The sequence below is a fragment of the Cricetulus griseus genome, chromosome 4, assembly GCF_003668045.3.
Source record: "Cricetulus griseus strain 17A/GY chromosome 4, alternate assembly CriGri-PICRH-1.0, whole genome shotgun sequence".
NCBI classification, from domain to species: Eukaryota; Metazoa; Chordata; class Mammalia; order Rodentia; family Cricetidae; genus Cricetulus; species Cricetulus griseus.
In genome coordinates this window covers 184,364,440-184,391,784 of record NC_048597.1, presented here as the reverse complement: position 1 = coordinate 184,391,784, position 27,345 = coordinate 184,364,440, and the positions used below count along the sequence as shown (strand labels likewise).

The 27,345-nt window shown below is 44.0% G+C and overlaps 1 protein-coding gene across 1 annotated transcript; it reads right to left on the bottom strand.

Annotated features, from left to right (window-relative positions):
• Positions 1–9,838: 9,838 nt before the first annotated feature.
• Positions 9,839–26,423, bottom strand: Pygo1 (pygopus family PHD finger 1). The gene is made up of 3 exons (XM_027411180.2): positions 26,068–26,423; positions 12,970–13,055; positions 9,839–11,196 (listed from the first exon to the last, which is right to left on the bottom strand). The coding sequence occupies exons 1-3, from the start codon at positions 26,114–26,116 to the stop codon at positions 10,078–10,080; spliced, it is 1,254 nt and encodes a 417-aa protein (XP_027266981.1). The 5' UTR covers positions 26,117–26,423; the 3' UTR covers positions 9,839–10,077.
• Positions 26,424–27,345: the final 922 nt, after the last annotated feature.

The following is a 27,345-nucleotide window of genomic DNA, read 5'->3' as shown; positions in this document are numbered from 1 at the left end:
GTAAATTATGTGTTTGGGTGTTTTGCCTGTATGTCTTCGTACCATGTTCATGCAATGCCCAGTGAGGCCAGACGAGGGCATCAGATCCCCTGGAACTTGAGAAGGTGGTGAGTTGCCTGTGGGTGCTGGGACTTGAATTCCAACCTTTGGAAGAGCAGCCATTGAGTGCTGTTAACCCATCTCTTTAGCCCTTCCCCACCCACCACCACCCCAAACTACCTTTTAGTTGTATTTTCTGCGTTACTTACAACGTGAAAGTTGCACAGATTTATTTAACCTTCAGCTCCACCTCTGTTCTGGTGTGTGTGTGTGTGTGTGTGTGTGTGTGTGTGTGTGTGTGTGTGTGAATATATATCAGGACCTGACCAGAAGGATTTATTCCATCAGCATAAACTCCTGGCAAATTCCAGGTCGGATCTTCGCTTAATCTTCTATTGGCTCTATTTCACCCAAAGCCAATGCTGTCACACCTACCCCTTCTAGTGAGAGATAAAGGTTCAAACACTTAAAATAATCAGGCCTTCTCCTTAAAAACTAGCTTTATTTAGAAGAATCTGAAGCACAGTGACACCACAGGAGACAAACATACAAGTTACTCAAGAAAGACTGCATACACCATTTCCACTAGCGGAGTCTACAGACCACACAAGCATCTCCCTGAAAACAATGATGGTAAGAACATGGACTGATGGGAAAAATAGAGTCTCTGCTTGTCTTACTACTTCAGAATAAAACACTAATGTGTGGAAGACATGCTCAATGTTAAACTACAGCAGGATGTTTGGGGCAGAAGGGAGGAACTGAACAAGTATAATATTCCTGAGGAGAGATATTTATAATTGAGAATGTAATACATTTAACACTTTGAAGTCTAAAAACTATCCACATTTGACCAAATTCTGTCAGTTACCAAGCTAGTTTCGATTTCTTTGAAAAGTATAACCTGTGTATAAACCATGCAAAGATAATAATTTGGGATGATCCACTAGTTACTTTATTATTTTATTGTGTTATTGTCATTATTATATTGTCATTTTGAGACTGGGTCTCACTGTGCGCACTTGACTGGTCTGAAACTCACTCCGAAGACCAGGCTGGCCTCAAATTTGCAGAAATCCTCCTGCCTGTTTCCCAGAGCTGAGATAAAAGGTGAGTGCCACCATGCCCGGCCCTGAACACTTTATTAATTCATAGTAGTACTTCCTTAAAACCCTATGATTTAAATAGAAATATACTAAACTCTAAAAAGACCATTTGTCAAGTGTTAGGCAAAAAATAAACTCCTAAGGCATGGCACTAAACTTTTTAACACACAAAAAAATAGACCTATGAAAATATGGACATTTAGCCAGGTAGTGGTGGCGTGTGTCTTTATTCCCAGCACTAGGGAGGCAGAAGCAGGCAGATCTATGTGAGTTCAAGACCAGCCTGGTTTACAAGGGCTAGTTCCAAGACAGCCTCCAAAGCCACAGAGAAACTCTGTTTCGAAACCCCCCCCCCAAAAAAAAAGAAAATATGGACATTCCCATAAAATAGAATGGAAGCATGACTGGATGAAAGTTATTGCTGTACCATCTTATTAAAAAATACAGGATATACCACAACTAGCATGACGAGGTCTGATGCAGCCTCAGAAGCACAAACATAAACAAGTACACACTCACTTGGAAAAATATTCACAGGTATAGGAAATTCTTTTTAACTCAGCAGTTCTGGCTGATAAAGTCTAAACTGGAATATTTTAGGAAGATACACAACTTAAGCACACATCAGCATTTGGTTTTACTTTAAGCATATAATTTCAAATATGCAAATTTGCAATGTCCAAATATTATTTACTACAACCTCTTTGGATATAATTTTAATGATAATGACTTAAAAACATTTATTTATGTATTTATCTATTTATGTGTCTCTTTGTGTGTTTGCAGATGTCTGCAGAGGCTAGAAGAGGGTTTCAGATCCCCTGGAACTGGAGTTACAGGAGGTTGTGAGCTGCCTGACTTGGGTGCTGGGAACTGAACTTGAGTTCCCTGAAAGAGCAGCAAGTGTTCTCAAGGGCTAAGCCAATGCTCCAGTCCCAACAAAGAATGTTTGTAAACTACTGTTCTTAAAGATGTACTTTGAAAATAAAAAATGAAAATGTGTTTTCCTGGTTAGAAAATAAAAAATGAAAATGTGTTTTCCTGGTTAAATATTTCTAAAATCATGATCATGACTTTCCTTATCAAATCCCATCATCAGACAGTTACAAGCTAAATCACATCCATGTTCTTGTTCACGTTCACAAAGTCTAAGCACATGGAAGGAGTTTTATTGTATTAACAACTATCTTGATTACCTCAGCAAGTTCTTAATTAATAAAGACTGGTGCCACTATTTTGGTTATGGTACAGTGAATATTACTTTTAGTTGTGAGTCATCAAAGGCTGTCAGCTAAGAGAATTCCTCAGAAATCATAACTGCAGGCAGATGGACTCTCTTTTCTGGATACAGCCTTGCTACATAGCTGGGGTGGTCTCTAACTCCAGAGCCTCCAGCCTCCAGTTCTGAGTAATGGGACTATGAATTTACCCTACCACACTGAACAGGTTAAAACTTTAAGATGTATTTATTGTATTATGAATATCATGAGTTGCTAACACCACATTTTACTCCTCCCATGCCTTGAAGACTTCCCATAGACACTGATGTTTCACTTACTTCATAGAGTAGCTTAAAACATACCAGCATATGAAATAATTAGAATTACATAGTAATTTCCTTTGCCATAGGAATAAAGGTTGGACAAAGTCTAGGAAACCTTTTATTTTCCAATTTGAATTACAATAATTTTGCCACAGGCCACAGCACTGGTGTATGTATGACTTAAGACACACACTAAGAACAAAAGGACAACCTACTGCCAAAATACATGTCACCAATGTGGAACACAATTGAGTTTGTATAAAAGTACTGAACTGATATCCCAAAAAGAGGCATATGTCAACAGTACATACGGAGGAGACAGTTTTAATATGAAACAACTGTTCAAGTCATATACATCAGGATAAGAAGAAGGACTCTTTTTTTTTTTATAAAGGATAACATTTTAACTAACAAGCAACACCACCTACCACGGAACGAGAAAGGTGCAGGTACTTGGAGACATGTTGATATAACTGCAAGTGACGGTTAGTGGGAAAACAGGACACAGGTGAGGTCTCCCACCCATGGTTTTTATTGAGTTTTGAATTACACACAGGCAAGTGTCTGATGTCTTCAGGCTTTGGCTTATACATGGCCACCTTCTTCTGTCTCCCTTTGACCATTTGACTTGGGAGATGTGAGGGCTCGCCCTAGCCTCCGTGCTCCAATGCCTCCAAATCGGTAAATGCAGACATGATTTCATACTGTTCTCCTGAGTAAGTGGAGAAGAAGTTGTTGGAATTTGGGGATGAGAAGGGAACCTCTGAGCTCAGGAAAGCTATGAAAGTCCAGACTTTCCTGGAGGAAGTAGTCCGAAGACAGGGGCAGCTGATTTACAAAAAACACTGCTTCCTGTGGGGCCCGGGATTGGGCGGCTCTGAAGTGTTAGATGCTCTATTCTGAAGACTATCCACAAAAGGAAATGTAATGCCACATTTTCTATGTCTTCATCTGTGTCCCAGCAGGAAATGCTCTTCTCTTAAAACCCAGCCACCCAATACCACACAACGAAGTCATGTCTTTCTTTCGAGATAGTCTTATGTACCCCAGGCTAGCCTCAAACTTGCTATATAGCTGAGGATGACTTTGAGCTTCTGACCTCCTGCTTCCACCTCCGAAGTGCTGCAATTTCAGGTGGGTACCACCAGGTCCTGTTTTTGTGTGTTCCTGGGGATGGAACCTGGATTTCATGAATGGCAGGCAAGCGCTCTAGTAACCGAACCACATCCCCAGCTCACAAGCACCTTCTGATCAGAGGCAAGATGGGGAAGTTAGAGCATCCTGGGGAGAAAAAGACAAACCTGCTTCTACAGCTGATGCCAAGAGAGAAACTAAGAGCCGCCCACACCCGCAAACTTCCCTAACCCCACGGGAATGACAGAAGCTCACTGCTTCTCCCTCTCTTACCCAGACGAGATCTCCATTTGTCATGAGCTCCCCTAGGAATCTAACTATATCACATGATGCGGATGTCCCAACTATTATTTACAAATGAGCTCTGCGAGTCTGGCTGATTTTATACTTTTTGAATTAGAAAAGCCTAAAACAGCTCAAATGTACATGCACACAAAACCTCTCTACTTTACAAAAAAAAAAAAAAAGTTCTATACACTTTAAAGGCCCTTTTAAAAACTGTTGTTTGCACATCTGCTTAGTGTTCTACCAGCCCAAGTATGGGAGAAATACTGGCATGCTAATTTGTTCAAGTAGGTTTGAAAGAATGTTAGATGAAGATGCTTGGTAAGTTTTTAGGATAGTGTCATCAGATTGCATGGTGTCCAATATTATTAAGAGTTTTTCCTATCACTAGGCAGAGTAAGATGTCCAAAAACCAAAAGAAAGCAAAACTCAAAACCTGACTGTCATTATATTCTGCTTACTTACACAGAATAAACACTAATGCAGGAAAAGCTCACTTCCTGTGTGTATGTAACCTTCCAATTGGGGTAACAAAGACCACAAGAGCAATATTATTCCACCCCAGAGGAAGACACTGGTCACAAATCTTACTCCAAGCACTCCATTTGAAGACTAGTTTATTTTCTTTGATAAGCTAAGTTGCTACATGCTAGTATCATGTATCCTGGGATATCTGAAGCCTGTGGACCAGAAATCCTCTAAAGAACAAGCAAGTGAACCTCTCAGAAAAGAGCTAATGCTTTTTTAAAAAGGCTTATCATTATTATTTTTGTGTGTGCACTCCATGTTTTAATTCACACACAGGGCTGGAGAGACAGCTCAAGGGTGAAGAGCACTGGCTGCTCTTCCAAAGGACCCAGGTTCAAATCCCAGATTCTACATGGGGGCGCCAAATTCGAATACACATGCACTACCCTTGGTGGCCAGAAGAGGGTATCAGATTCCCCATGACTGGAGTTACAGATGCTGGGGAGCTAAAGGGTGCTGGGAACTGAAGCTGAGCAGCAAGTGCTCTTAATGGCTGAGTCATACCTCCAGCCACAGAGCTGGATCTTAATGGCTGAGTCATACCTCCAGCCACAGAGCTGGTGCTGTAAAACTTCATCAGTAACCAGGCCTTGTTGAGTGGGCCATGGTGTTAATGGTGAGCTTGAAGATGTATAAGTGAGAGTGTGCGCAGGAGAGGAGGCCTTTCGGTGAAGAAAAAAAGGTTATACCAGAAAACATAATTCCACCTGTACTTCTTCACCTCGGGTATATTTTTAAAGTTAGGAGCTCTTCATCTCTTTACCTAAGAAAGCCATGTCAATCTGTATCAGACTTCTTTGGTAAAATGAGACAAAATTTCTGGGCCATGCTCATAACTCATCACTTCTTTCTTTCCTTCTTTCTTTCTTTCTTTCTTTCTTTCTTTCTTTCTTTCTTTCTTTTTCATTTCAAGACAGGGTTTCTCTATGTAACATTGACTTTCCTGCAACTCACTCTGAGGACCAGGCTGGCCTCAAACTCACAGGGATCCTCCTGCCTCTGCCTCCCAAGTGCTGGGATCAAAGGCATGTGCCACTACCGCCCCGCCTAATTCATCATTAAAGCATCTATATTAATTTTATAAATTTTGACTTAGTATTTTGTAGAGACAGATGTCGAACTAGTATGAAAATTAATTCAAACCTGTGAAGATACTCATTAGCTATGATTACAGCCTGTCCATGACTCATGGCTGAAACAAATATGGGTGTTTTGTTGTTTTTTGTTTTAAGATAGGATCTCAATATATAGCCCTGGGTGTCTTGGAACTCAGAGATCCTTCTGTCTCCGCCTCCAATGGTTTTTCTTCCTCCCTGTCTTTGTCTTTGTTTTTTCCTAGACAGGGTCTTGATGGGGAATGTACTGTGTATGTTTATCTTATTGATTGTTAAATAAAATACTGTTTGGCCAATGAGACAGCAAATTAGATGGGACTAGGAGTCAAAGAAGATTCTGGGAAATGTAGTAGAGAAGTGGTGATCCAGGCAGGAAGTGACATAGCAAGGAGACTTATATTTAAGCGAAGGAGAAACAGGAAGGGCCCCTCTTTCCCCTTTGCCTCCAGCGGCAGGTTATGAGCCATCAGCAAGAAGGGACGCCAATAAGGCATCCGATAAGTCTTATAAAATATATAGATTTATGATAATTAAGACTGAGCTAACAGATGAGAATCTTAGTCATTGGCCAAACAGCATTGTACCTAATATGTCTCTGAATTATTTTGTCCATCTACTAGGTGGACAGAACGCGGGCGGCTGGCAGAGACCACCCACATGGTGGTAGGGCTCGGGCGGCTTTTGGCGGAAAAATTTATCATAACAGGGTCTCTCTGTGTAGTCCTGGATATCCTGGAACTCACTCTTTGGACCAGGCTAGCCTCAAACTTAGAGACCTGCCTGCCTCTGTCTCTTGAGTGCTGGAATTAAAGGTTTACACCAACTGGTTTTTCTTCTATTTACAGATTCTTACTATGGTGTTGGTAAATGTAAAGCACTTGAAAGTCATCTGTATTTTTTTTTTAAGCAATAGCTTAGTAATAAGGTGAAATAATCAACTTATAAACTGTATGTCCCTAGACTTGATTTGGAGAGGTCATTTTATCTTCACAAAGACAGCTAGCCACTGAAACCATCAGAAAAGCAATGAAGGGCTCATTGAACTTCATATCCCATTTTTAACAATAACCAAAGCAATACTACCACAATGAAGTGTTAAGTCCTGAGAACACCGGTCATCTTGTTCCACTTATGCTAGAGATCAGCACATTGCAGGAAGAATGTAATTTCTCAAACGTCAGGACTCAGGGGGGTAGAGATGGCTCAGAGGTTAAGCATGTGTACAGCTCCTGCAGAGGACCAGAGTTTGGTTTCCAGTACCTACCACAGGCTGCTCACAACTGCCTGTAACTCCAGAAGGGGCTCTGACCCCAGGGGTACTGCATGTGTATGCACATACCCACACACACATACAATTAAAAACAAAATAGAGGGCTGGAATGATGGCTCAGCAGTTAAGAGCACTGGCTGCTCTTCCAGAGGTCCTGAGTTCAATTCCCAGCAATCACATGTCGGCTCACAGCCATCTGTAATGAGATCTGGCGCCTTCTTCTGGCCTGCAGGTACACATGCAGATCACTCACACATAAAAAATAAATAAAAAATAAAATAAAATAAATCTTTAAAAAGTCAGCACTCAGAAGTTTCAAGAAAAACAAAACCAGATCTTTAAACATTAAGAAACGTAGCTCTCACAAAAGTAACGCCTGAGAACACAGGGTCACATTGTCCTGAACATTGGCAGGCAGCCCCCACCCTGCATTCAGTCTCCTGCAACTGTTCAAGTTTGCACACGAAGAGACATTAGCTACAAAACTCACTGTCACTTCATTTTTCTAAAACTGTGAAGGTATATATTACAGGATTACCCAAAGGTAGATGGAAAAGACCTTGCCTTGCCTTGCACTGTATGAAATTGTCTTGTATGTCAAAATTAAAGCATTGTATTTTTTAATGTACTATTTTCTCCCACCCCAAAGCACTGTATTTTTCAAAAAGTTTAAGTCAATGACAACCTACATTAGAGACACTGTTTTCTACCAACAGGACATTAAATTCTAATATTCAAAAATTCATTTTAATGTCTACATACATCATTCAAATCCTATCGTTAACTACTTCTTATTTGGGGAATTCTGTCTCTTATTAAATAATGGCCTAGGGATGTGGATAGTTGACAAAGTTCACAGTCTAAGTCAGTCAACTGTGCTTTGGTGCTTTGAGAAATGTGAGGTACAGACCTACGGTGTCAAAGTATGGTTTCTGTTCATTAGCAAGAAGTTTTTTTTTTAATTTAAAACATCTTTTTAATGGAGCTGAAGAGATGGCTCAGTGGTTAAGAGCACTGACTGCTCTTCCAGAGGACGTGGGTTCAATTTCCAGCACCCACAGCTCACAACTGTCTATAACTCCAGTTCTAGGGGGCCCAACATCCATGTCAAAACATCAAAGCACATTAAAAAAAATACCTTTTTAGCTTACTCGTGTGTGTGTGTGTGTGTGTGTGTGTGTGTGTGTGTGTGTGTGTGTGTGTGTGTGTTTCACCTGCATGTGTGTCTGTGTACTACATGCATGCTTGGAGTAGGGGTCAGAAAAAAGCATGTAGGATCCTCTAGAAAGGACTGGAATTATAAATGGTTGTGAGCTGCCACATGGGTGCTGGGATTCAAACTTGGGTCCTTCAGAAAAGCAGTTCTCTTAACTGCTGAGCCATCTCTTCAGCCCAATGTCGAAAATCTTCACACAGTTTTAAGTTCCTTGATAATGCATGGCTGCTGTCACTTTCACTCTTCTCCATCTCTTGAAGCTTACTGTAGTAATTATCTGATCACCACAGTAGTCAGAGTTTTGCATTTTTAAATGTTTTCACTGCATTTTAAAGATGCTTTTACATGTATCTGTGTATGCCTGAGTTGTATGTGGGTACCTTGTGTGTGCAGAGCCCACAAGGGCCAGAAGAGGACATCAGATCCCCTGGAACCGGAGACACAGGCAGTTGTGAGCTGACAAATCTGGGTTCTGGGAATTGAAACTAGGTCTTCTGCAAGAACAGCAAGGGCTCTTGTCTGCAGAGCCAGGCCACCAGCCCCACAGCCAGGCTACCAATCCCACATTTAGAACTTTTTAGGGCCACACTGATAATGAATGAATGGCAAAGCATTATTGGGGATGGTTATTAACCCTCCACCGTTGTCTAAGTTGCTACCTACTGTATTACAGACCATTTGTTTATTCTGGTCACAGGCTGTGATCTGCTCCTAAAGTATGTGTGTGTCATTTGGATCTTATAGCATCCTTCCAGAGGAAAGATCCTCTCCAGTGCATTCTCACACAGTCCCTAGTTAAGCAGAAACGACTAAACCTGAAGCACAGTTCCAAGTAAGTTTTGGCTTTGGCTCTTCACTGGCCTTTACTTAAATCGGATTTTGAATTTCCCTTAGGTTCCTTATGCAAGCTCAGATCTCCAGAACATTCCTCAAGCCACGACTGCTTAGTTCTCAGGGCAGCAGAGCACAAAGCAGTGCAAGACCACACTGCTGCTGCTTTCTCTCTCTGGGCAGTCTGTCCCATTAAAAACCATGTAGAAGGAAGAGTTCACAGTCTAAAGTTTCTGCATTTTCATACGGAGAGCATTAACAAAAAACAACCAAGAGCATAATGCCAGCAAAATTCTAAACGGCACCCTTGGAAACATTCGTTATGCCAATTTTACTAACACCAGTGAGCTGATATTAGCAATTTCATGAGGCACAGCCCACCAGTTAATTAGCAAATACTACTGGGAAGAGACTATATGCTATGATCCATGGCTGTCTTGTACCTACAGAGATATCCTGGAAAGACTGATTTGAACAATGAAATTCACAGATTTCAAAGACCCTAGCAGAGGAAAGACCAAGTGTCAAATTCTAACATTAAAATAAAATTTAAAAAAAACACTAAAATCCATTAAACATACCCCCCTATTATCGATATACAGATTTTATGCAGATAACATGTTAAATCAATCTACTCTTAAACCAAATGTGTACTGTCATATGGTCAAAATAAAGCGCTGAAATAGACATTTTTTAAATGACTAACTCTTAAAGGTTAAAACTTGCCTACCTTTGTCATATATTATTTTGAAGCTCCAAGAGGCTTTTAGGTTTACGATAAATAACAATGAACATTTATTTATAAGTATCTCTACAGCACCCCCCCCACACACACACATTAATCTCATTTAAGACAAAAAACAAAACAATAAAATGAAACGTCACGTCAGTAAGAACTAAGATGTAATATTTCTGTATGTGCCATTTCCAAAATGTCAAACATTAAAATCCTATGTCACCAAATCTCTGTTCTACACAGAGAAATGAACCACATTAGGTGACAGCCGTGGTTAGGCGTCACCGCTCACGGCCGGTGGACCGAAGGCCTCTCTAGTGCGCATTAGCTGGACATCCTTGTCAGCCATGCAGGTGTCACAGCCCCACACCGCGGAGGCCTCGGCCGTCAGGAGCCCATAGGCTGTTTCGGTCATTCCGGTGCAGATGCGGTGAAACCATTTCTGACAAGAGGCCTCACACAGGATGGCGTCCTGATCGTCATTCACTTCATTTGTACAAATCCCACACGGGTACACCGGGTCAGAAGATGAATGGCCGTGGCGGCCGGGGTGCAGGGAGAACTTGCGGCTTTTGTCGGTGGTGCACAGGTCGGCTGCGCCCCTGGGCTGCCGTGGCTTGCTCTGGGTCCCATTGGCGTGGCTGTTGGTGGCCTCTGCGCTACCCGAGCGGCTGTTCTCTTGCACGGCATTGTTTCTGTTGACATTTTTTAATTCCACGCCACTCTGATTGACTGTGTCCTCCATATTTAAGTGAGGTGGGTGAGCAGAGGAATTCTGATTCGTGGTTTTGGTTGCCCCTTGAGTAAAGTCTTGTTTGGAAGGTGGCGCTTTTGCTTGACCAAACGCGTTCGGGGGTGGGATAAAAGAATGATTCGATTCTAACGGAGAGGTAAAATGTGAATTATTTCCAGGGACAAAATTAGATGCCAGGTCAGCGTTAGATACTTGGCCAGCATTCTGTGGGGGAATCTGACTGAAGTTTTCGGCAGAGCTTTGTCTAAAGTGCTGACCAGGCATGTTCATGTCCTGAGTCAGCACGTTATTGTAAGGTGGGTTTCCAAAATTCGGATTCTCGTGTGGCCCAAAGTTAAAAGCATGCGGCCGGTTAAAGCCCATGCCCAAAGGGTTCTGAGGAAACGGATGTGGTTGATTCCTGAGTGAGTAAGGACCACAGTAGGGGGAAGACATTCTTGGGGGCACGTGGGGTGGCATTCTGAATGTGCTGTAGCCTCCAAAGCCAGGATAACCAGGGCTAAGGTAGGGATTGGACGAAGGCAGTGGTTTATAGGAAATAGTGTTATAGTTGTCATCGAAGGGATTGGCAGCCACTAGGTGGTCGGAGTTTGGGTTTGGTGGTGGTGCATACTCAGACAATGGAGGATAGGAAGGTCCCTGCAAGAGAACGTAAAGGAAAACACAGACAGTCTTCATGCAAGAGGTCAGTATAACAGATGGTCTCAGAACCCAGAACCTGGCTTTGGTCACCTTTCTCTTACAGTACTAAGCAAATTTAGTATTTTCAGTTGTCCTTCCCAGTGTTTACATTTAATTATACTTGATAGAAAAAAATACATGGGGCTGGAGAGATGGCTAAGTGGTTAAGAGCACTGACTGCTCTTCTAGAGGACCCAAATTTGGAGCCCAGCATGTGGAGCACAGCCATCTGTAACTCCAGCTTCAGGGGTTCTGTCGCCCTCTTCAGGCCTCTACCAGCTCCTGCACTCTGGTGCACATACCCACAGCAGTCACACGCATATACAAATAATTTAAAATAAATTAAAATCATTTCTTAAATACAGGTTTCCTCTCATTAAGGGATGGAAATGAGGCATGCTTTTCTAGTTCAAAACCATTGCTAGAAGACCTGGGCTCCATTCCCAGCACTCATGTGGGGGCTCACAACTGCCTGGAACTCTGGAACCAAGGGATCTGATGTTGGGTTCACAGGCACCCAACATACATGTGGTACACAGACATATATGCAAACCAACACTCATACACATAAAACAAAAATAAATACGTCAGTCATTTTTTAAAAGCCTACCACAACTTTCCTGTGTGTGCTTGTCTGTAGCTAAATTCTCTCTTAAAACTAAAGTATTCTAATCGCAACTCTTCTTAGACCCCACATAGCAATAAAGCTAGATAATGATAAACAGATTCCAAGTGTTTTTTTCTTAATGTCAAGAGAGCCATAATTAAAGCATTCTCCAAGTTTCTAATCTCTACATCTCTTAATAGAAAAATAATGGTTACATTTCAGATTTAACAGTGACCAAAATGAAAACAAAATATACTTTAGATTCCTATCAAAGTAACTCATTATCACTAGATACACAATTAAAAACAGTTTATAGCAAACAAAACCATAAGACAGGGCTGGAGAGATGGCTCTGGGGTAACAGCACTTGCTGTTCTGGCAGAGTATTGGGGTTTTTAGTTCCCAACACCCACATGGCACTGAAAACCATCTGTAACTCCAATTCCAGGTGATTCAGTGAGCCCTCTTCTGGCTTCCACGGGTACTACATACACAGTACGCAGACATCCAGGCAGGCAAACAAACACTCATAGACATATAAATAAAAACAAATAAATAAATTAAAAACCATAAAGGCCTATATTGTAATTTTATTACAACCACAAGTTACAACAAAGGAGACATCCACTATGATTATTTCATGATACCCACACAATATTGATTACTATAATAACAATAGTTACTTCAAGTTAAAATTACTTAAAAATCTTTAAATAGAACCACAGGTTAGACTAACATCATTGAATGCAGAACTCTTTTTATTAGGCTCTGAAGCAGACAGGAAGCAAAGCACATGGCCAGGTGTAAAAATTCACTGATCCACTTGATCACACCAACAAGTGAAAATTGTTGCTAAGGAAAACACTGGGGCTGGAAAGATTGCTCAGTGCTTAAGAGCACTTACTGCTCTTCCAAAGGACCTAAGTTCAGTTCCCAGCACACATTTCAAGTGGCTCACAACTCCCTGTAACTTCAGCTTTGGGAGCTAGGACACCCTCTTCTGGCCTCCCTGGGTGTCTGCCCTCACATACACATAGATACACAAATAGAAACAAACAGACAAAACAGATCTGAAAAATAAATAAAAACAAAATCTTAAGAGAAAAAAATAAAAGTCAACTTACCTGTGTGCTGGCCTTGCGTTTTTTCTTATCTGGGCTTCCTAGTTGTATATTTGGTCCTCCTAACCCATCCAGTCCACTGTCACCACCTACAAAAAAAAAAAAAAAAAAATCTGATAATATTCCCACTTGGAAGTGAAACTGTTTTATATATAGCTCATGGTAATTTATTTTGTTTTGTTTCAAGATACAGTGTAACAGCTCTGGCTGCCCTCGAATTTGCTTTGTAGACCAGGATGGCCTTGAACTCCCAGAGATCCACCTGCCTCTGCCTTCCGAGTTCTAGGACTAAAGGCCTGAGCCACCACCACCCAGGATATCTCATAGTAATATTATCAAAGCAACATACAAAGACAGGGAAAATTATGGGCTTGGGACACTGGGAAGGAGCCCTCCCCCAGGAATCAGCTGCTGTGGATCATCTTCTTTCCAAGCTGTAAACCTGCAGCCCTCAACCCCTTTGCTACTGTATTGGGTCCTGGTTCCCCTATCAAAGTATAATTTCACCCAAGGCATCTCTGGTGCATCCTACAATTTCACTTACAAAAGACAAAAGAGGGGCAGGAGAGATAGCTCAGTGGTTAAGAGCCCTGGCTGCTCTTCCAGAGGTCCTGAGTTCAATTCCCAGCACCCACATGGTGGCTCACAACCATCTATAATGAGATCTAGTGCCCTCTTCTGGCCTGCAGGTGTACATGCAGAGCATTGTATACATAATAAATAAATCTTAAAAAAAAAAAAAGACAAAGGAAAGGGATGAACATTAGGACTGCAGTCAACCTATTGAGACATAAGCTGAGAGCCACTTTTGTCCATTTGTTTCAGTTACGCATAGAATAGATGGAACAGGAAACCATGCTTATTTTTACTTCATGTGCATTAGGGTTTTTGCCTCCATGTATGTCTGTTTGAGGGTGTTGGATACACTGGATGTGGACTTACAGACAGTTGTGAGCTGCCATGTGGGTATGGGAATTGAACCCAGGTCTTCTAGAATAGCAGCCAGTGCTCTTAACCGATGAGCCATCTCTCCAGCCCCAAGCTCCTCTTTTCTCCTAACTTCCACACTTCAAGTCTACATTAACATAGCTTTAATAAAAATCTCCAACTATAGACCCAACCCTCTAGAGGTAGAGGCAGGCAGAGCTCTGTGAGTTCGAGGCCAGCCTGGTATCCATAACAAGTTCCAGGACAGCCAGGTCTACACAGAGAAACCCTGTCTCAAAAAACAAAAACAGAAACAAAAAACAAAAAACCCCAACTCTACTTCATGCCGATCAGTCCCGAAATTCTTTTCAGCATCAAAGCCACCAATCCCAGTTTGGCCAAAGTGGAGGTCCCTAAAAGGCTAAAGGACAGGAATCATCACTGAGACCACTGGCAAGATCTGTTTTATTTATCATTTTTGTTTTGTTCTTATTACTATTTTACGTGCGTGCCATAGGATGCATGTGGATGAAGGTCATATGGCTGCTTGAGAGAGAGTTGGTTCTCTCCACTGTGGAACCAGGGGATCAAATTCAGGTTGTTAGGCTGTGGCAAGTGCCTTTACCCACTGAGACATCTCACCAACAGCCAGTGTCTATTACACTTAACCCATTTAAGTTAACTGCTGTATTAGTCTCTTGCTATGAGAAAGTGCTTGACAAGACTTGGGAGGGGTGAGGCTGACTACCAGCTCACAGTTTCAGAGGCTCAGCTATGGCTGCTTTAACCATGCACTTGGTCACCATGGTGGTGGGGTGGAGGAAATGTTATACCTCAAGGATTTAAGCAAGATGCAGAGAGCAATTAAGAAACAGAGTAAGGTGGATCTCTGTGAGTTCGAGGACAACCTGGTATATAGAGTAGGTAGACCAGGACAGGCTCCAAAGCTACACAGAGAAACACTGGAGAGAGAGAGAGAGAGAGAGAGAGAGAGAGAGAGAGAGAGAGAGAGAGAGAGAGAGAGAGAGAGAGAGAGAGAGAGAGAGAGAGAGAGAAGAGAAAGAAGAGAGAGAGAGACAGACAGACAGACAGACAGACAGACAGACAGACAAGAGACAGAGACAGAGACAGAGAAAGAAAGGATCAGTACAGCTCTCAAATGCACAGCCTCTCTAGACCTCACCCCCAAGACAGCACTCCCAGCTAGGGACCAAGAGTTCAACAATATAGCACAGCCACATAGTTCCAAATCTCAAGGTCTCTGAGGGTTCAACTCTACAGGGTGGTTCCTCCAACCCTCCAGGTTCCAGTGACCCCAACTTTCATTTTTTTTTTTTTGTTCACCAAATCCTGAATGTGGAAGTTGTTTTCTGCAGTTATGTCTCTATGTTCACAACAATTTGCTTTTTGGTTAGCTCTTCTTTCTGTCTGTCTTTTTTTTTTTTTAATTTTAGATAGTGTCTCAGGCTGCCCTTGAGCTTACAGTCCTCAGCCTTCCCTGCATCATACACCTGGAGCTTCAGAACAACACTCATTTAGTCCATTCCTTACATAAAACTACATTGTAAGTTAAATTAAAGGTCATGGAGATGGTTCAACAGGGGAAGGATTCCCAGCACCTACATCATGGAACAAGACAATCAGCTCCCTCCGGCAAGTTGTGCTTTGATCTTCACATAGGTGCTGTCATTCACACACACCACACACCACACACACACACACACACACACACACACACCAAATACACACCACATAAACCAGACATATATACACACATCACACACACCATACCACACACATACACATATACCACATACACCAGACATATATACATACACCACACATACACAAATAAATAAATGTAATAAACTAAATTATAGGTATAATGAGTATTTCCCTGTCTGGAAGGTGTAAGGTTCCTGATTTCACAGGCTGTGTTCCCTTGGTATGATGTGTTTTTGTTTCCTATAAGTTGGAAGACAAGGTATTTGTGCATATTAAGTTCCTGTTTTCACAAGTTTGCCAAACACATTGTGATCTATTCTTCCATCAGCAGGCAAGGCATTTCTGTTGTGTTTTTAAACATGTGTGGCGTTCAGAGGACAACTCTCAGAGGTCGGTTCTCTACGGCAGCCTTGTGGGATCCTGGGACCACACTGGGGTCCTTGGCCCCCCTGTTCATAAGCACCTGGACCTGCTGGGTCACCTCACTGACCTTTATACTTGCTGTAATTTCCTGTAGTGCAAATTAATACATCTGACTATTTAAAACAATGACCACTTCAGTAGGGGCTGTAGCTCAAAAGCTGAGCACAAGCAAGGCATTGGGTTAGATCACCATGAAGCCCATTTAAACAAATGGGGAGAATACATCCTGACTCATTCCATTAGGCTGAGATTACCTTGATACCAAAACCAGAAAAAAAAAATAACACAGAAAAAAAAGCAAAATAAACAAACAAAAACCTACATACAACACCTATTAGAATAATTGACAGGCCAGGTGGGGGAGGCGCATGCCTTTAATCCCAGCACTAGGAAGGCAGAGATAGGCCCGATCTCTTTGAGTTTGAGGCCCCTGTCTCAATAAGGAAACAAAAAGAAAACCAAAACAAAACATTTTGACACAAACCATTTCAATACAATGCTATCAACTGAATTTAGTAGAGTATCAAAAGGCCACATCATGATACAGTAGGATTTTCACCAGAAATACAAAGTTGCCTCTGAACAGACAAAAATTAAACCATGTAATAAACTACTTTAGAATAAAGGGGGGAAACCTCACATGATCATGTCAACACATGATGTGGACAAAACTTAACAAACCTAAAATATTTTCATCATCATCATCATCCAGCCAGGTCTGGTAAGCCACACCTGTAACACCAGAATTTGAAGTCTGAGGCAGGTTTCAAGACAGCCCAGGCTTCAGACTGAGACCTTGTCTCAAACCAAACCAAATAACAGAGTAGAACTTTCCTTCTTTTGTATTTTGTTTTTTTGAGACAGGGTTTCACTGTGTAGCCCTGGCTGTCCTAGAACTTACCTCTGTAGACCAAGCTGGCCTTGAACTCAGAGATCCCCTTGCCTCTGCCTCCTGAGTGCTGGGATCCAAGGTATGTACCACCAACCACATCCTGGTTAATAAATCATTTTTTAAAAGACCATCACCACACAACCAGGTGCAGATCTCTGTGAGTTCAAGGCCAGTCTGGTCTACATAGTGAGTTTCAGGAAAGAAGGAAGGAAGGGAAGAAGGGAGAGAGGAGAGGGAGGGGAGGAGAGGGGAAGGCAGAGAGAGAGAGAGAGAGAGAGAGAGAGAGAGAGAGAGAGAGAGAGAGAGCAGCCACATTCAATATATGTGATGCTGAAGAACAAACCCAGGACTTCATGCTCACTACGCAAGTACTCTACTGAGCTACAAGGCCCCCAACTCCATGGGGTTTTGTTGTTGTTTTTTAAAGAGATTTATTTGTATCTTACTTTATTGTGTATGAGTGTTTTATTTGCATGTATGTGTACGTACCAAACATATGTGTTGCCCACATGGGCCAAGCAACCAACCTGCTTTAGCCTCCAAAATGTTGAAATTAAAGGCCTGAACCATCATACTGGCTCTTACTACCAATCTCTGAGCTGTTCACCATTATCTTCTCTTCCATAAAATGTGTGATAGTTTGAATAGCAAAGGTTCCAGTAGGCTCAGGGGGAGGGACACTATTAAGAAGTGTAGCCTTGTTGGAGTAGGTGTGGCATTGGAGGAAGTGTGTCACTGGGGGTGGGCTTTGAGGTTTCAGATGCTCAAGCCAGACCCAATGTCACTCTCTCTTCCTGCTGCCTTCGGATCCAGATGTAGACATCTCAGCTCCTTCTCTAGTACCATGTCTGCCTATATGCTGCCATGCTTCCAGCCATGCTGATAATGAACTAAACTTCTGACCTGTAAATGAGCAACAATTAGATGTTTTCTTTTGCAAGAGTTGCTGTGGTCTTGGTATGTCTTCACAGCAATAAAGCCCTAACTAAGACAAAATGCTCTCCTGTTTGATGGCTCATTTAGTTCTAGCTTCTGTTACATTGATTCTAGCAGTATAATCTAATATTAAGAATTATTGGGGGCTAGAGAGATGGCTCAGAGGTTAAGAGCACCGACTACTCTTCCAGAGATCCTGAGTTCAATTCCCAGCAACCACATGGTGGCTCACAACCATCCATAATGAGATCTGGTGCCCTCTTCTGGTGTGCAGATATACATGGAAGCAGAATGTTGTATACATAATAAATAAATAAAATCTTTTTTAAAAAAGAATTATTAGGTGGGGGGATAAAAAGATGGCTCAGTAATTCAGTGCTTGTTGCTCTTGTTAGAGAACACAAGTTTGGTTCCCAACACTCACATCAGGTAGCTCAAAACTGTATATAACTTGGCTCCAGGAGATCCAAGGCCCTTTACCAGCCTCCTCAGACTCCTGTACATACATAGAAATAAAGTAAAAGTCTGTAAAAAAAATTATTATAGGGTCCAGCAAGATGGGTAAAGGTGCTTGCCATCAAACCTGATGATCTGAGTTCCAGCCTCCAAATGTACATTGTAGAAGAGGAGAACCAACTCCTAATAATTGTCCTCTGACCTGTACCTGTGTCTTGGAAACCCTCATCCCTACCCCTGACCCAGTACATAAATGTTATTTTTTTTAATCTCAGAGAGCTTAGGCCGAAGCCTGAGCATGGTGGCACACACCTATTATCTCAATACTTTGAGAAACATAGGTAGGAAGATCATGAATTGGGAGCCAATCTAGGTTACACAGTGCTGGGAATTGAACTTGGGTCCTCTGAAAGAGCAGAAGGTGCTCTTAACTACTGAGCCATCTCTCTACCCCAGCATCAATTCATATATGTAAACCCTACTTAAATAACAACTAATGGACAGGGTGACTGAGAGAAAGAGCACTATCCATTTAAGCCACTGGCAGAACACTTGGTACGCAGTCATAGCAGGTGCCATTATACGAAGTGGCTGAGCAAATGGATAAATAAGGGCAAAGGGGGAACCCAAGGCTCTGTAACAACCAAAGGGAGAAGCAAAACCTGAAGTAAAGAATCGGTTTGGGGAGGGCAAGGAAGGCAGTAAGCTGAAATAAGGATACTGTGACCACACTGTGTGCAAACAGGGGTACATTTCAGCTACTGGAAAAAAGAGCACCCTGTGTGTCTCACAGACAGACACTGTTACTGTCTGAATCAGAAACATCCCCTGCAAGGGCTCATGGTTTTTCTTTTGAGACAGGATCTCCCTATGTAGCTGAGGCTAGCCTGGGATTCAAGATTCTCCTGCCTTAGCCTTCAGATTACAGGCTTGTGCTATGACACCTAGCCTGTGTGCTGTGCTGAAGGCAGAAGGGTCTTGAGGAGGTGAGTTTGCTGGCACAAGTAGGTCACAAGAGGTTGGCATCATCTTCTCTCCCCCCCCACCCCCCGCATTTCTCTGCGTAGCCCTGGCTGTCCTGGAACTTGAGCTGTAGGCCAGGCTGGCCATGAACTCCGAACTCACAGAGATCTGCCTGCCTCTGCCTCCCAAGTGCTGGAATTAAAGGCATGAGCCACTAACACCTGGCTTGAGACTGGCCTTTTAAAGCTTCTACTAATTCTTGATTCCGTTCCAGCTGTCTCTGCTTTCACTCTGCAGCCATGTGACCAAGCCTCCACCGAAACCACCTACAGCTGTCCCTTCCTCACTGTGAAACTTCCTGAAACCGTGACCCAACTGCTGTCAGAGCACAGGAGTTTGTGACCAGTATCCACACTAGGTGGCTATAAAGGCCTGTGACTACCTCCAAGGTAAACAACGTGGGTGTGGGTAGGTAGGGGACACCAAAGAGAGAAATCTTTAAAAAAAAAAAACCAATGCCCCAGGTGGGAAAGATGGTGCACACCTTGAATCCCAGCACTCCACAGGCAGAGGCAGGTGGATCTCTGTTAAGTTCCAGGCCAGCCTGATCTACATAGTGGATTCCAGGCTAGCCAAGGTTATAAGTAAGACTCTACTAGCCAGGTGGTGTTGGCACACACCTTTAATCCCAGCATTGGGGAGTCTGACACCGGAGGATCTCTGCGAGTTTGAGGCCAGCCTGGTCTACAGAGTGAGTTCCAGGATAGCCAGGGCTGTTACACAGAGAAATCCTTTCTTGAAAAAGGAAAACAAGGGCCAGGCATTGTGGCACACGCCTTTAATCCCAGTACTCAGGAGGCAGAGGCAGGCGGATCTCTGTGAGTTCGAGACCAGCCTGGTCTACAAGAGCTAGTTCCAGGACAATCTCCAAAACCACAGAGAAACCCTGCCTCAAAAAAAACAAAAAAAACAAAAACAAAAAAAGAAAAAGGAAAACAAAACAAACAAAAGAGTACTGGCTGCTCTTCCAGAACACTTGGTTTCAGTTCTCAGCACCCACATGGTGGCTCACAACTGCCTGGAACCCCAGTTCCAAGAGCTCCAATGCCACCTTCTTGCCTCTGCAGCCTTCTGCATGCATGTAGTACACATAAATTCATGCAGGCATGCACACTTGCACTTACTAATTATAAATCTCTTTAAAACACCAAAATGTAGGGCTGGAGAGATAGCTCAGCGGTTAAGAGCACTGACTGTTCTTCCAGAGGCCCTGAGTTCAATTCCCAGCAACCACATGGTGGCTCACAACCACCTTGAATGAGATCTGGTGCCCTCGAAGGCAGAAGACTGTATACATAATAAATAAATAAAATCTAAAAAAAAAGTAAAAAAAAACACCAAAATGTGCCAGGCATTGGTGGTACACGCCTTTAATCCCAGCACTCGGGAGGCAGAGGCAGGTGGATCTCTGTGAGTTCGAGGCCAACCTAGTTTCCAGAGCGAGTGCCAGGATAGGCTCCAAAGCTACACAGAGAAACCCTGTCTCGAAAAACAAAAAAACAAAAAACAAAACACCAAAATGCATCCATGTATCCCTCATAAACCCACACTCCTTTCTATGCATGTGACATTCTCTTAGCATTTCTCCTTCGCTGGCAGCTGTCTCCCTCTGCCTTTCTGAGTCTTCTCCATCTGTCTCCCAAATGTTGATGTTTTCCAAGTTGGTGACCTCAAGGCTCTTCTCACTGTTGGTTCTCTCGGGTACGCTTGTGTATTCCCAAGACATTAATTAGTATCCACCTGTTTACCTTCGACTTCCAGATTTCTATTTCTGGATTAAATGGCTTTAGTTACAAGCCATGTCAGGCATATTCACTACATACACTGGAATGCCCTAGGGATGGGGTGGGGCAGGTTGGGGGCACAGAGTCAATAGACTTAGAACCAAGCTCAGATCCCCAATCTTGTACTGAGCTGTACACAGTCCAGTGTTAAACACGGAAACCTTTACCTCCTCTGCTCTTCCGCTAGCTTTTCTGCCCCTAGTTCTCCAATCTCAATCCTAACCCTCCACACATCCACCCGCCTATGCCGCCAGAGCACTGGGACTAAAGGCATATGCCACCCCACCAGGCTTATTGTGATGCTTTGGATCGGCATAGCATGCTACAGTGAAGTCCTGAGTCAATGACATCTTGTTTTTGTCAAATCTAAGTTCTACCTATATTAGCTTCTTAGCCATTCATTCATTCATTCATTCATTCATTGTGGAGGAGTAGATGTGCCACAGCACTCATGTGTCAGCTAAAGGACAGGTTTTTTTTTTAATCAGTTTTCTTCCTTTTATCTATTCGTGGGTTCTGTGAACCCAATCCAGGTCACCAGGCTTACATAGCAAATACCTTCAGCTGCTGAGCAATCTTGGATTTTTGTAATATTTATTTTTATCATTATTTTAAATTATGTGTATATGTGTACGTGTGTGTGTTTGAGTGTGAGGGCAGATGCCTTTGGGAAGAAAGAGGCATTGGATCCCCTAGAGCTAGAATTTCAGGCCCTTGTAAGCCATCCAATATGGGTGCTGGGAACTCAACTTAGGTCTCTGAGAGAGCAGTGAGCCCTTGCAACTTCTGAACCACCTATCCAGCCCCTATATTCCTATATTATTTTCTTTCTTTCTTTCTTTCTTTCTTTTTTTTTTTTACAGCTGAAGTCAATCATTGGAAAAAAAAACAGTGAAGGCTTCTTTTGCAACAAAGGTCTTTCTGCATAGCCCCTGGCTATTCTGGAACTCACTCTGTACACCAGGCTGGCCTCAAACTCAAAGATCCACCTACCTCTGCCTCCTGAGTGCTGGGATTAAAGGCATGCACCACAATATCCAGCTTTATATTACTTTCTTAACAATTCATTTAGGGTTCCTGAGTGATAGCTCAGTGGTTTAGAGAACTCATTGCTCTTTCGGAGGACAGGAGTTCGGTTCCTATCACCCATATCAGGTTGCTCCAGGGCATTACATGCCCTCCAGATTTCAAGATCACTGGTGCTCACGTGCACAGACACCCCCCCCCAACACACACACACACACACAGACATAATTAGAAATAACCCTCTTTACAAAAACAATTCATCTTAATTGAAATATGTATATATCTATGACATATATATGCATATATATGTACATATGTAAATCTTATCCTAAGCCTGGGATTTAATGAAATCTGTAATGTACATAAAATAAACAAATAGCCATTACAAATAGTCTACCAGCAACAAACAAGTAGGTGAGACACTGTGAGAGGCTTTGCTCAAGAGTCTATGCCCGGGAGACAGAGGCAGGCAGATCTCTGAGTTCGAGGCCAGCCTGGTCTACAGAGTGAGTTCCAGGACAGCCAGGGCTACACAGAGAAACTCTGTCTTGAAAAAGGGAAAAAAAAATGAGTCTATGCCCACAAAAGCCATAGCTTGCAAAGTCTCAAATTACAACGACCAGGGCAGCTAATTTCAATAGAATTGTGCTTCAGACAAGCTCAGATAGTACTCATGCATGTCTGTAGTCCTCACATTCAGGAGGCTGAAGCAAGAGGACTGCTTGGAGTTTGAACCAGCTTGGACCACATAACACAAACCTGTTTTTCTTTTTTGTTTTTTAAACAAACAAACAACAACAAAAACCCACAAAACCTTTATGGATTATGAACTAATACCAAAATGTCTGTTAAATTAATGTACTTGGAAATAAGTTATTATTAAAAACACTCTCCACAGGGCTGAGAGATGGCTCAACGGTTAAGAGCACTGGATGCTTCTTCAGAGGTCCTGGGTTCAATTCCCAGCAACCACATGGTAGCTCACAACCATCTTTAATGAGATCTGATGCCCTCTTCTGTAATGTAGGCATATGTGCAGTCAGAGCACTTGTACATAAAAATAAATAAAATAAAAATTTAAAAAACAATCCACAAAGTAAAAATATTGACTGTGCGTTTTAAAAAGTGATTCTTGTAGTTTGGAATTTAACTCTGAGAGTATTCCTGAGCTAAAAAGTGAGTCAACTCTCTACTGCTGACGTGGGATTTAATACTGCAACTGCAACAATAGGAAGGATTCCCTGTGTTCCTGCCCACACTATCAGGTACTGATAAATTTTACTTGGCATTACATTTGGTTAGGACAGAGAACTAAGATCAAAGGCATAAACCTGAGAGTTCTTTCCTTGCCTTTAACCCCAAAGCGATTTATAATAATAGGCAAAACTGTACTGCAAAAATCTCAGGGGAAAAGTGCATCTCAGAAAGGCCTAAGCCTTAAGGCTTTGGCAACTCATAATCATAAACAAAACAGGGTTTCAGTATTTCACCAAGCAGGGTATTGTGGTGCATACCTTTAATCCCACAGCTCCCTGCAAAGGGCAGGTGGATCTCTCTGTGAGTTTCAAGCTAGCCTGATCTAGTCATTTCTCAGATAGCCAGGGCTACATAGTAAGACCCTGTCTCAAAAAACAAAACAGAAACAAACAGACAAAAGAACCCACAATAGCCAGGTGATGGTGACACACACCTTTAATCTCAGCACTCAGGAGGCAGAGGTGGATGGATCACTATGAGTTCGAGGCCAGCCTGGTCTACAGAGTGAGTTCCAAGACAGGCTCCAAAGCTACACAGAGAAACAGTATCTCGGGAAAAAAACAAAAACAAAAACACAATAACAACAGCAACAAAAAAATAAACCACACACACACAACAACTACAACAAAATTCACCAAATGGAAGGCTATCTGGACATCAATAAAAGCAATGCTCTACTCAGTTAAAACTTTTGCTTAAATGACTAAAAAGTCCATTTCTCTTTTTCTACACGTCTCTGTGCACGTTTAAGGCAGGGTTGATTTTTTTCTTTTGAGTTTTTTGAGTAGTCCTGGTTGTCCTGGAACTTGTTCTGTAGACCAGTCTGGCCTTGAACTCACAAAGATAGCCTGCCTCTGCCTCTCGAGTGCTGGAAGCAAAGGTGTGAGCCACCACTACCTGGCCAGGGGCTGATTCTTGATTGCTTTCCAATTTATGTATTTCAGCAGGGTCTCTCACCTGAAACCAAAGCTCACTGAGTCTAGCTTGTTCTGGGGATCACCTGTCTCCCCTTCCATCTGCCGGAATGACAAGGAAGCTGCCACACCTGCCTGGCATTTACCTAGGTGCCGGGGACCTGGATTCAGTGCTTTACCCACTAAGCCACCCCCAAACTCTGAAAAAGGGGAATTCTACCTAAATAGTTGAGAGCACATCTTTTAGATCCCATGGCACTGGTGTCACGAGGCAGTTCAGTTATGCTCACTCTGTAGTCACACTAAACCAAAACATCAATGGATGCCTTTAGTCAGTAAGTCAAATGGAAATTTATCTTACTAGTTAACTGATTTACGTGTACCTTACCTTTGTTTGGATGAAAGGGTTATTGCAGCAGCCTCCCTGCTCCAGCTGTTTCCCCCCGTCTTACTTTCTATACAACATCCAGAAAAACCCTGTTAGAAACTCAATCATTGCTTTGTTCGCAAAACTATCCAGTCTTAGAGTAAAACCTGAAGTCTGTCTTCCTCCCCTCACCCCCTCTCAACAGGGTCTCAGTATGTAGCCATAGCTGGCCTGGAACTCACTAGGTAGACGAGGCTAGCCTCAAACTCACAGCAATCCACCTGCCTCTGCCTCTGGAGTGTTGAAAAGAAAGGCCTACCAGTCACAACTAGCAAGAGCCAAAGTCTTAATAGACTCTCAAGACACACTCCCTTAACCTTAGCCCACCATACCTGAAAGTTCTGGCTGTCCTAGCTTATCTTGCCACAGTTGCCACAGCTTCCTCACCACTGCTTGGATGCACAGGCTTCCCCCAGGTATGACAGGGATTCTGCTATCTTCCTTTCAGCCCATCTTCCAGGTGAGCCTGTGATCACCTTCTGTATACCCCCTGCCTCCCCTCCCCACTGGTCTTTTCTACCCCCATTCCGTGGTTTCATATTTTGCACAGTACCATGTATATTGTTTACTGAGTGTGTGCAATCCTGCGTGAAGAACATCTATCTACAGTCTTTATTCACTGTTTCAACCTGTGCCAAGAACAGTACCTAGCACACAGTACATGTTCAACAAATATTTGCACAAGGAACAAACTTTGAGACTCACAGACTTAGAAACCCATCCGGAGCTGGAAATAAGAGCTGGCGGATATCCACACATTCCCAGATGGTATTTGGTGGCGTGAATGTTTTAAACTTACATGTAGTACCTTTTGTTCAGTACATCCTTCTCTCTGATTTTTCCGAGACAGTAAGAGGGATTCAAATTCCTCGCTAGTTTGCAAGGAAGAAAACCAATGATGCAGAAAGCTGATTTTGGATGATTTGATTCTTAATCTCATTGGTTAATAGAGAAAACGCCTTCTGAATGTATCTAGTTTCTCTCCTTAAACTAAAGGAAGATATAGCGAATATGTGTTGCCTTTTGGAGGGAGGTGCTTCCTCAAAACGTCTCAACTCTCTTGCAGTGCAACTTAGTTTTCTGGGGGGGGGGGTACTGTTCGGGGGTGTCTCTTTTTCGCCCCGAGGTGTCTATTGTGCTGTGTGGTGGGAAGCAAAAGAGGAGCCTGGTAGGAAGGGATGCTGAGCGCTGCACGTCTGCACACAAAGTGGGGACCCCGCGCGCCTGGGGCCGCGCACTTAGGCCCGGGCCGCCCCGGTGGCCTTCCCGTGGGCCCGCGCTACCCCAGTCCTCCGGACCCGACTAGGTTACCTCGAACTCTCTTCAGCGCGATGGGCTCCTTGTCCTGTTCCGCTGACATTACAGACCGCCGCGCATGGCTCGCCCCCGGGCCGCGGGAAGCCGGCGTCTTTGATGCGGTGGCCCCTCCTCCTCCGGGTCCTCCTCCTGGTCCTCCGGGTCCTCTTGCTGATCCCCGGGGTCCTCCCGGCCGAGCTCTGAGCCCAGGCCGGCCGGGCCGTGGGCCGACTTTGAAAAGTTTGGGAGGCGGCCAAGGCCTCGGGGCTCCGCACACTCTCGGGGTTCAGCCGGGCTCAGGGCCGCGGCCTGGGGGCGGCGCCCGCGCCCGCGCCCGGCCCGCAGAATACGCGCGCCCTGGGCCGCGCTGCGTTGCGCTCCGCCCGCGCGCGGGGGAGACGCGGCCTCCGCGGACACAAAAGCCCCCGGTCTGCAGCGGCCGCTCGGGGGGACGTGGCGCGGCCCCGCGGCCTCCCCGCCCCGCCTGTGCTCCACAACCCAGCACGGGGCCGGGCTTCGGGGGCGGGGACCCAGGGCGCGCGGAGCCCCGCACCCGCACGGAGCTCCGGGGCCGCGGCCTCGCTGGCAGGCTGCGCTGCGCTCCGGGGCGTGCGCGCCAGGCCCTGCGCTCACCCCGCACCCCTATGCGCCGGGGTCCCCGCGCCCTCCAAGGCCCGGTACCCCCAGCTCTGCGGTTCCAGTACGCGCCACGCAGCTTGGGCTTCACTCTCTCCGCTGCCCTCCAAGGCCCAAGACTCCCTGGCTCCTCGCACCCTGTGCGGGGCACAAGGGCGCCACGTCCTGCTCTGCGCTCCCCGCCTCCCTCCAAGGCCCCAAACCCTCCAATTCTGCGTCCAGCTCCTCTGCACCCCGGGCTGCTCTCTGCCCTCCAGGCCCCAAGATTCCCCAGCTCCACGCCTCTCTGCACGCCCAGCCCAGCCCCAGCCTCCACAAGGAAAACAGCAGCTCCCAACTTCATCCCAGCCCCAGCAGGCATCTTGGCCTCGCAGTTAGATTTCAGAAAAACTTTCTCAAAGAAAGCGGCATAGTTCTAGGTGGGGGTGTGAATGCCCCACATTTCCCATGCCCGAGGTTCGAACTCGTGTTTCTGCAACGCCCCCCTGCCTTGGAGATGTAATGACAGGGCTCTTCAAAACAGTGCATGGAATTAACATTTAGAAGAGCACTGGCAAAGAAGACCTCACATGGGCAAGTTGTAGGGAGATTTCCCCATGACAATCCAAGGAGACTGTAAATTAGATTCTACTAGTAGTTCACTTACTTCCCTTGGCC

Excerpts from the sequence above, each read along its gene's own strand:
- Pygo1 (XM_027411180.2), bottom strand. The coding sequence starts at position 26,116 with ATGTCAGCGGAACAGGACAAGGAGCCCATCGCGCTGAAGAGAGTTCGA. Across the intron at positions 13,056-26,067 it reads CGCGCTGAAGAGAGTTCGAG|GTGGTGACAGTGGACTGGAT; the intron begins GTAACCTAGTCG and ends TTTTTTTTGTAG. Across the intron at positions 11,197-12,969 it reads AACGCAAGGCCAGCACACAG|GGACCTTCCTATCCTCCATT; the intron begins GTAAGTTGACTT and ends GTTCTCTTGCAG.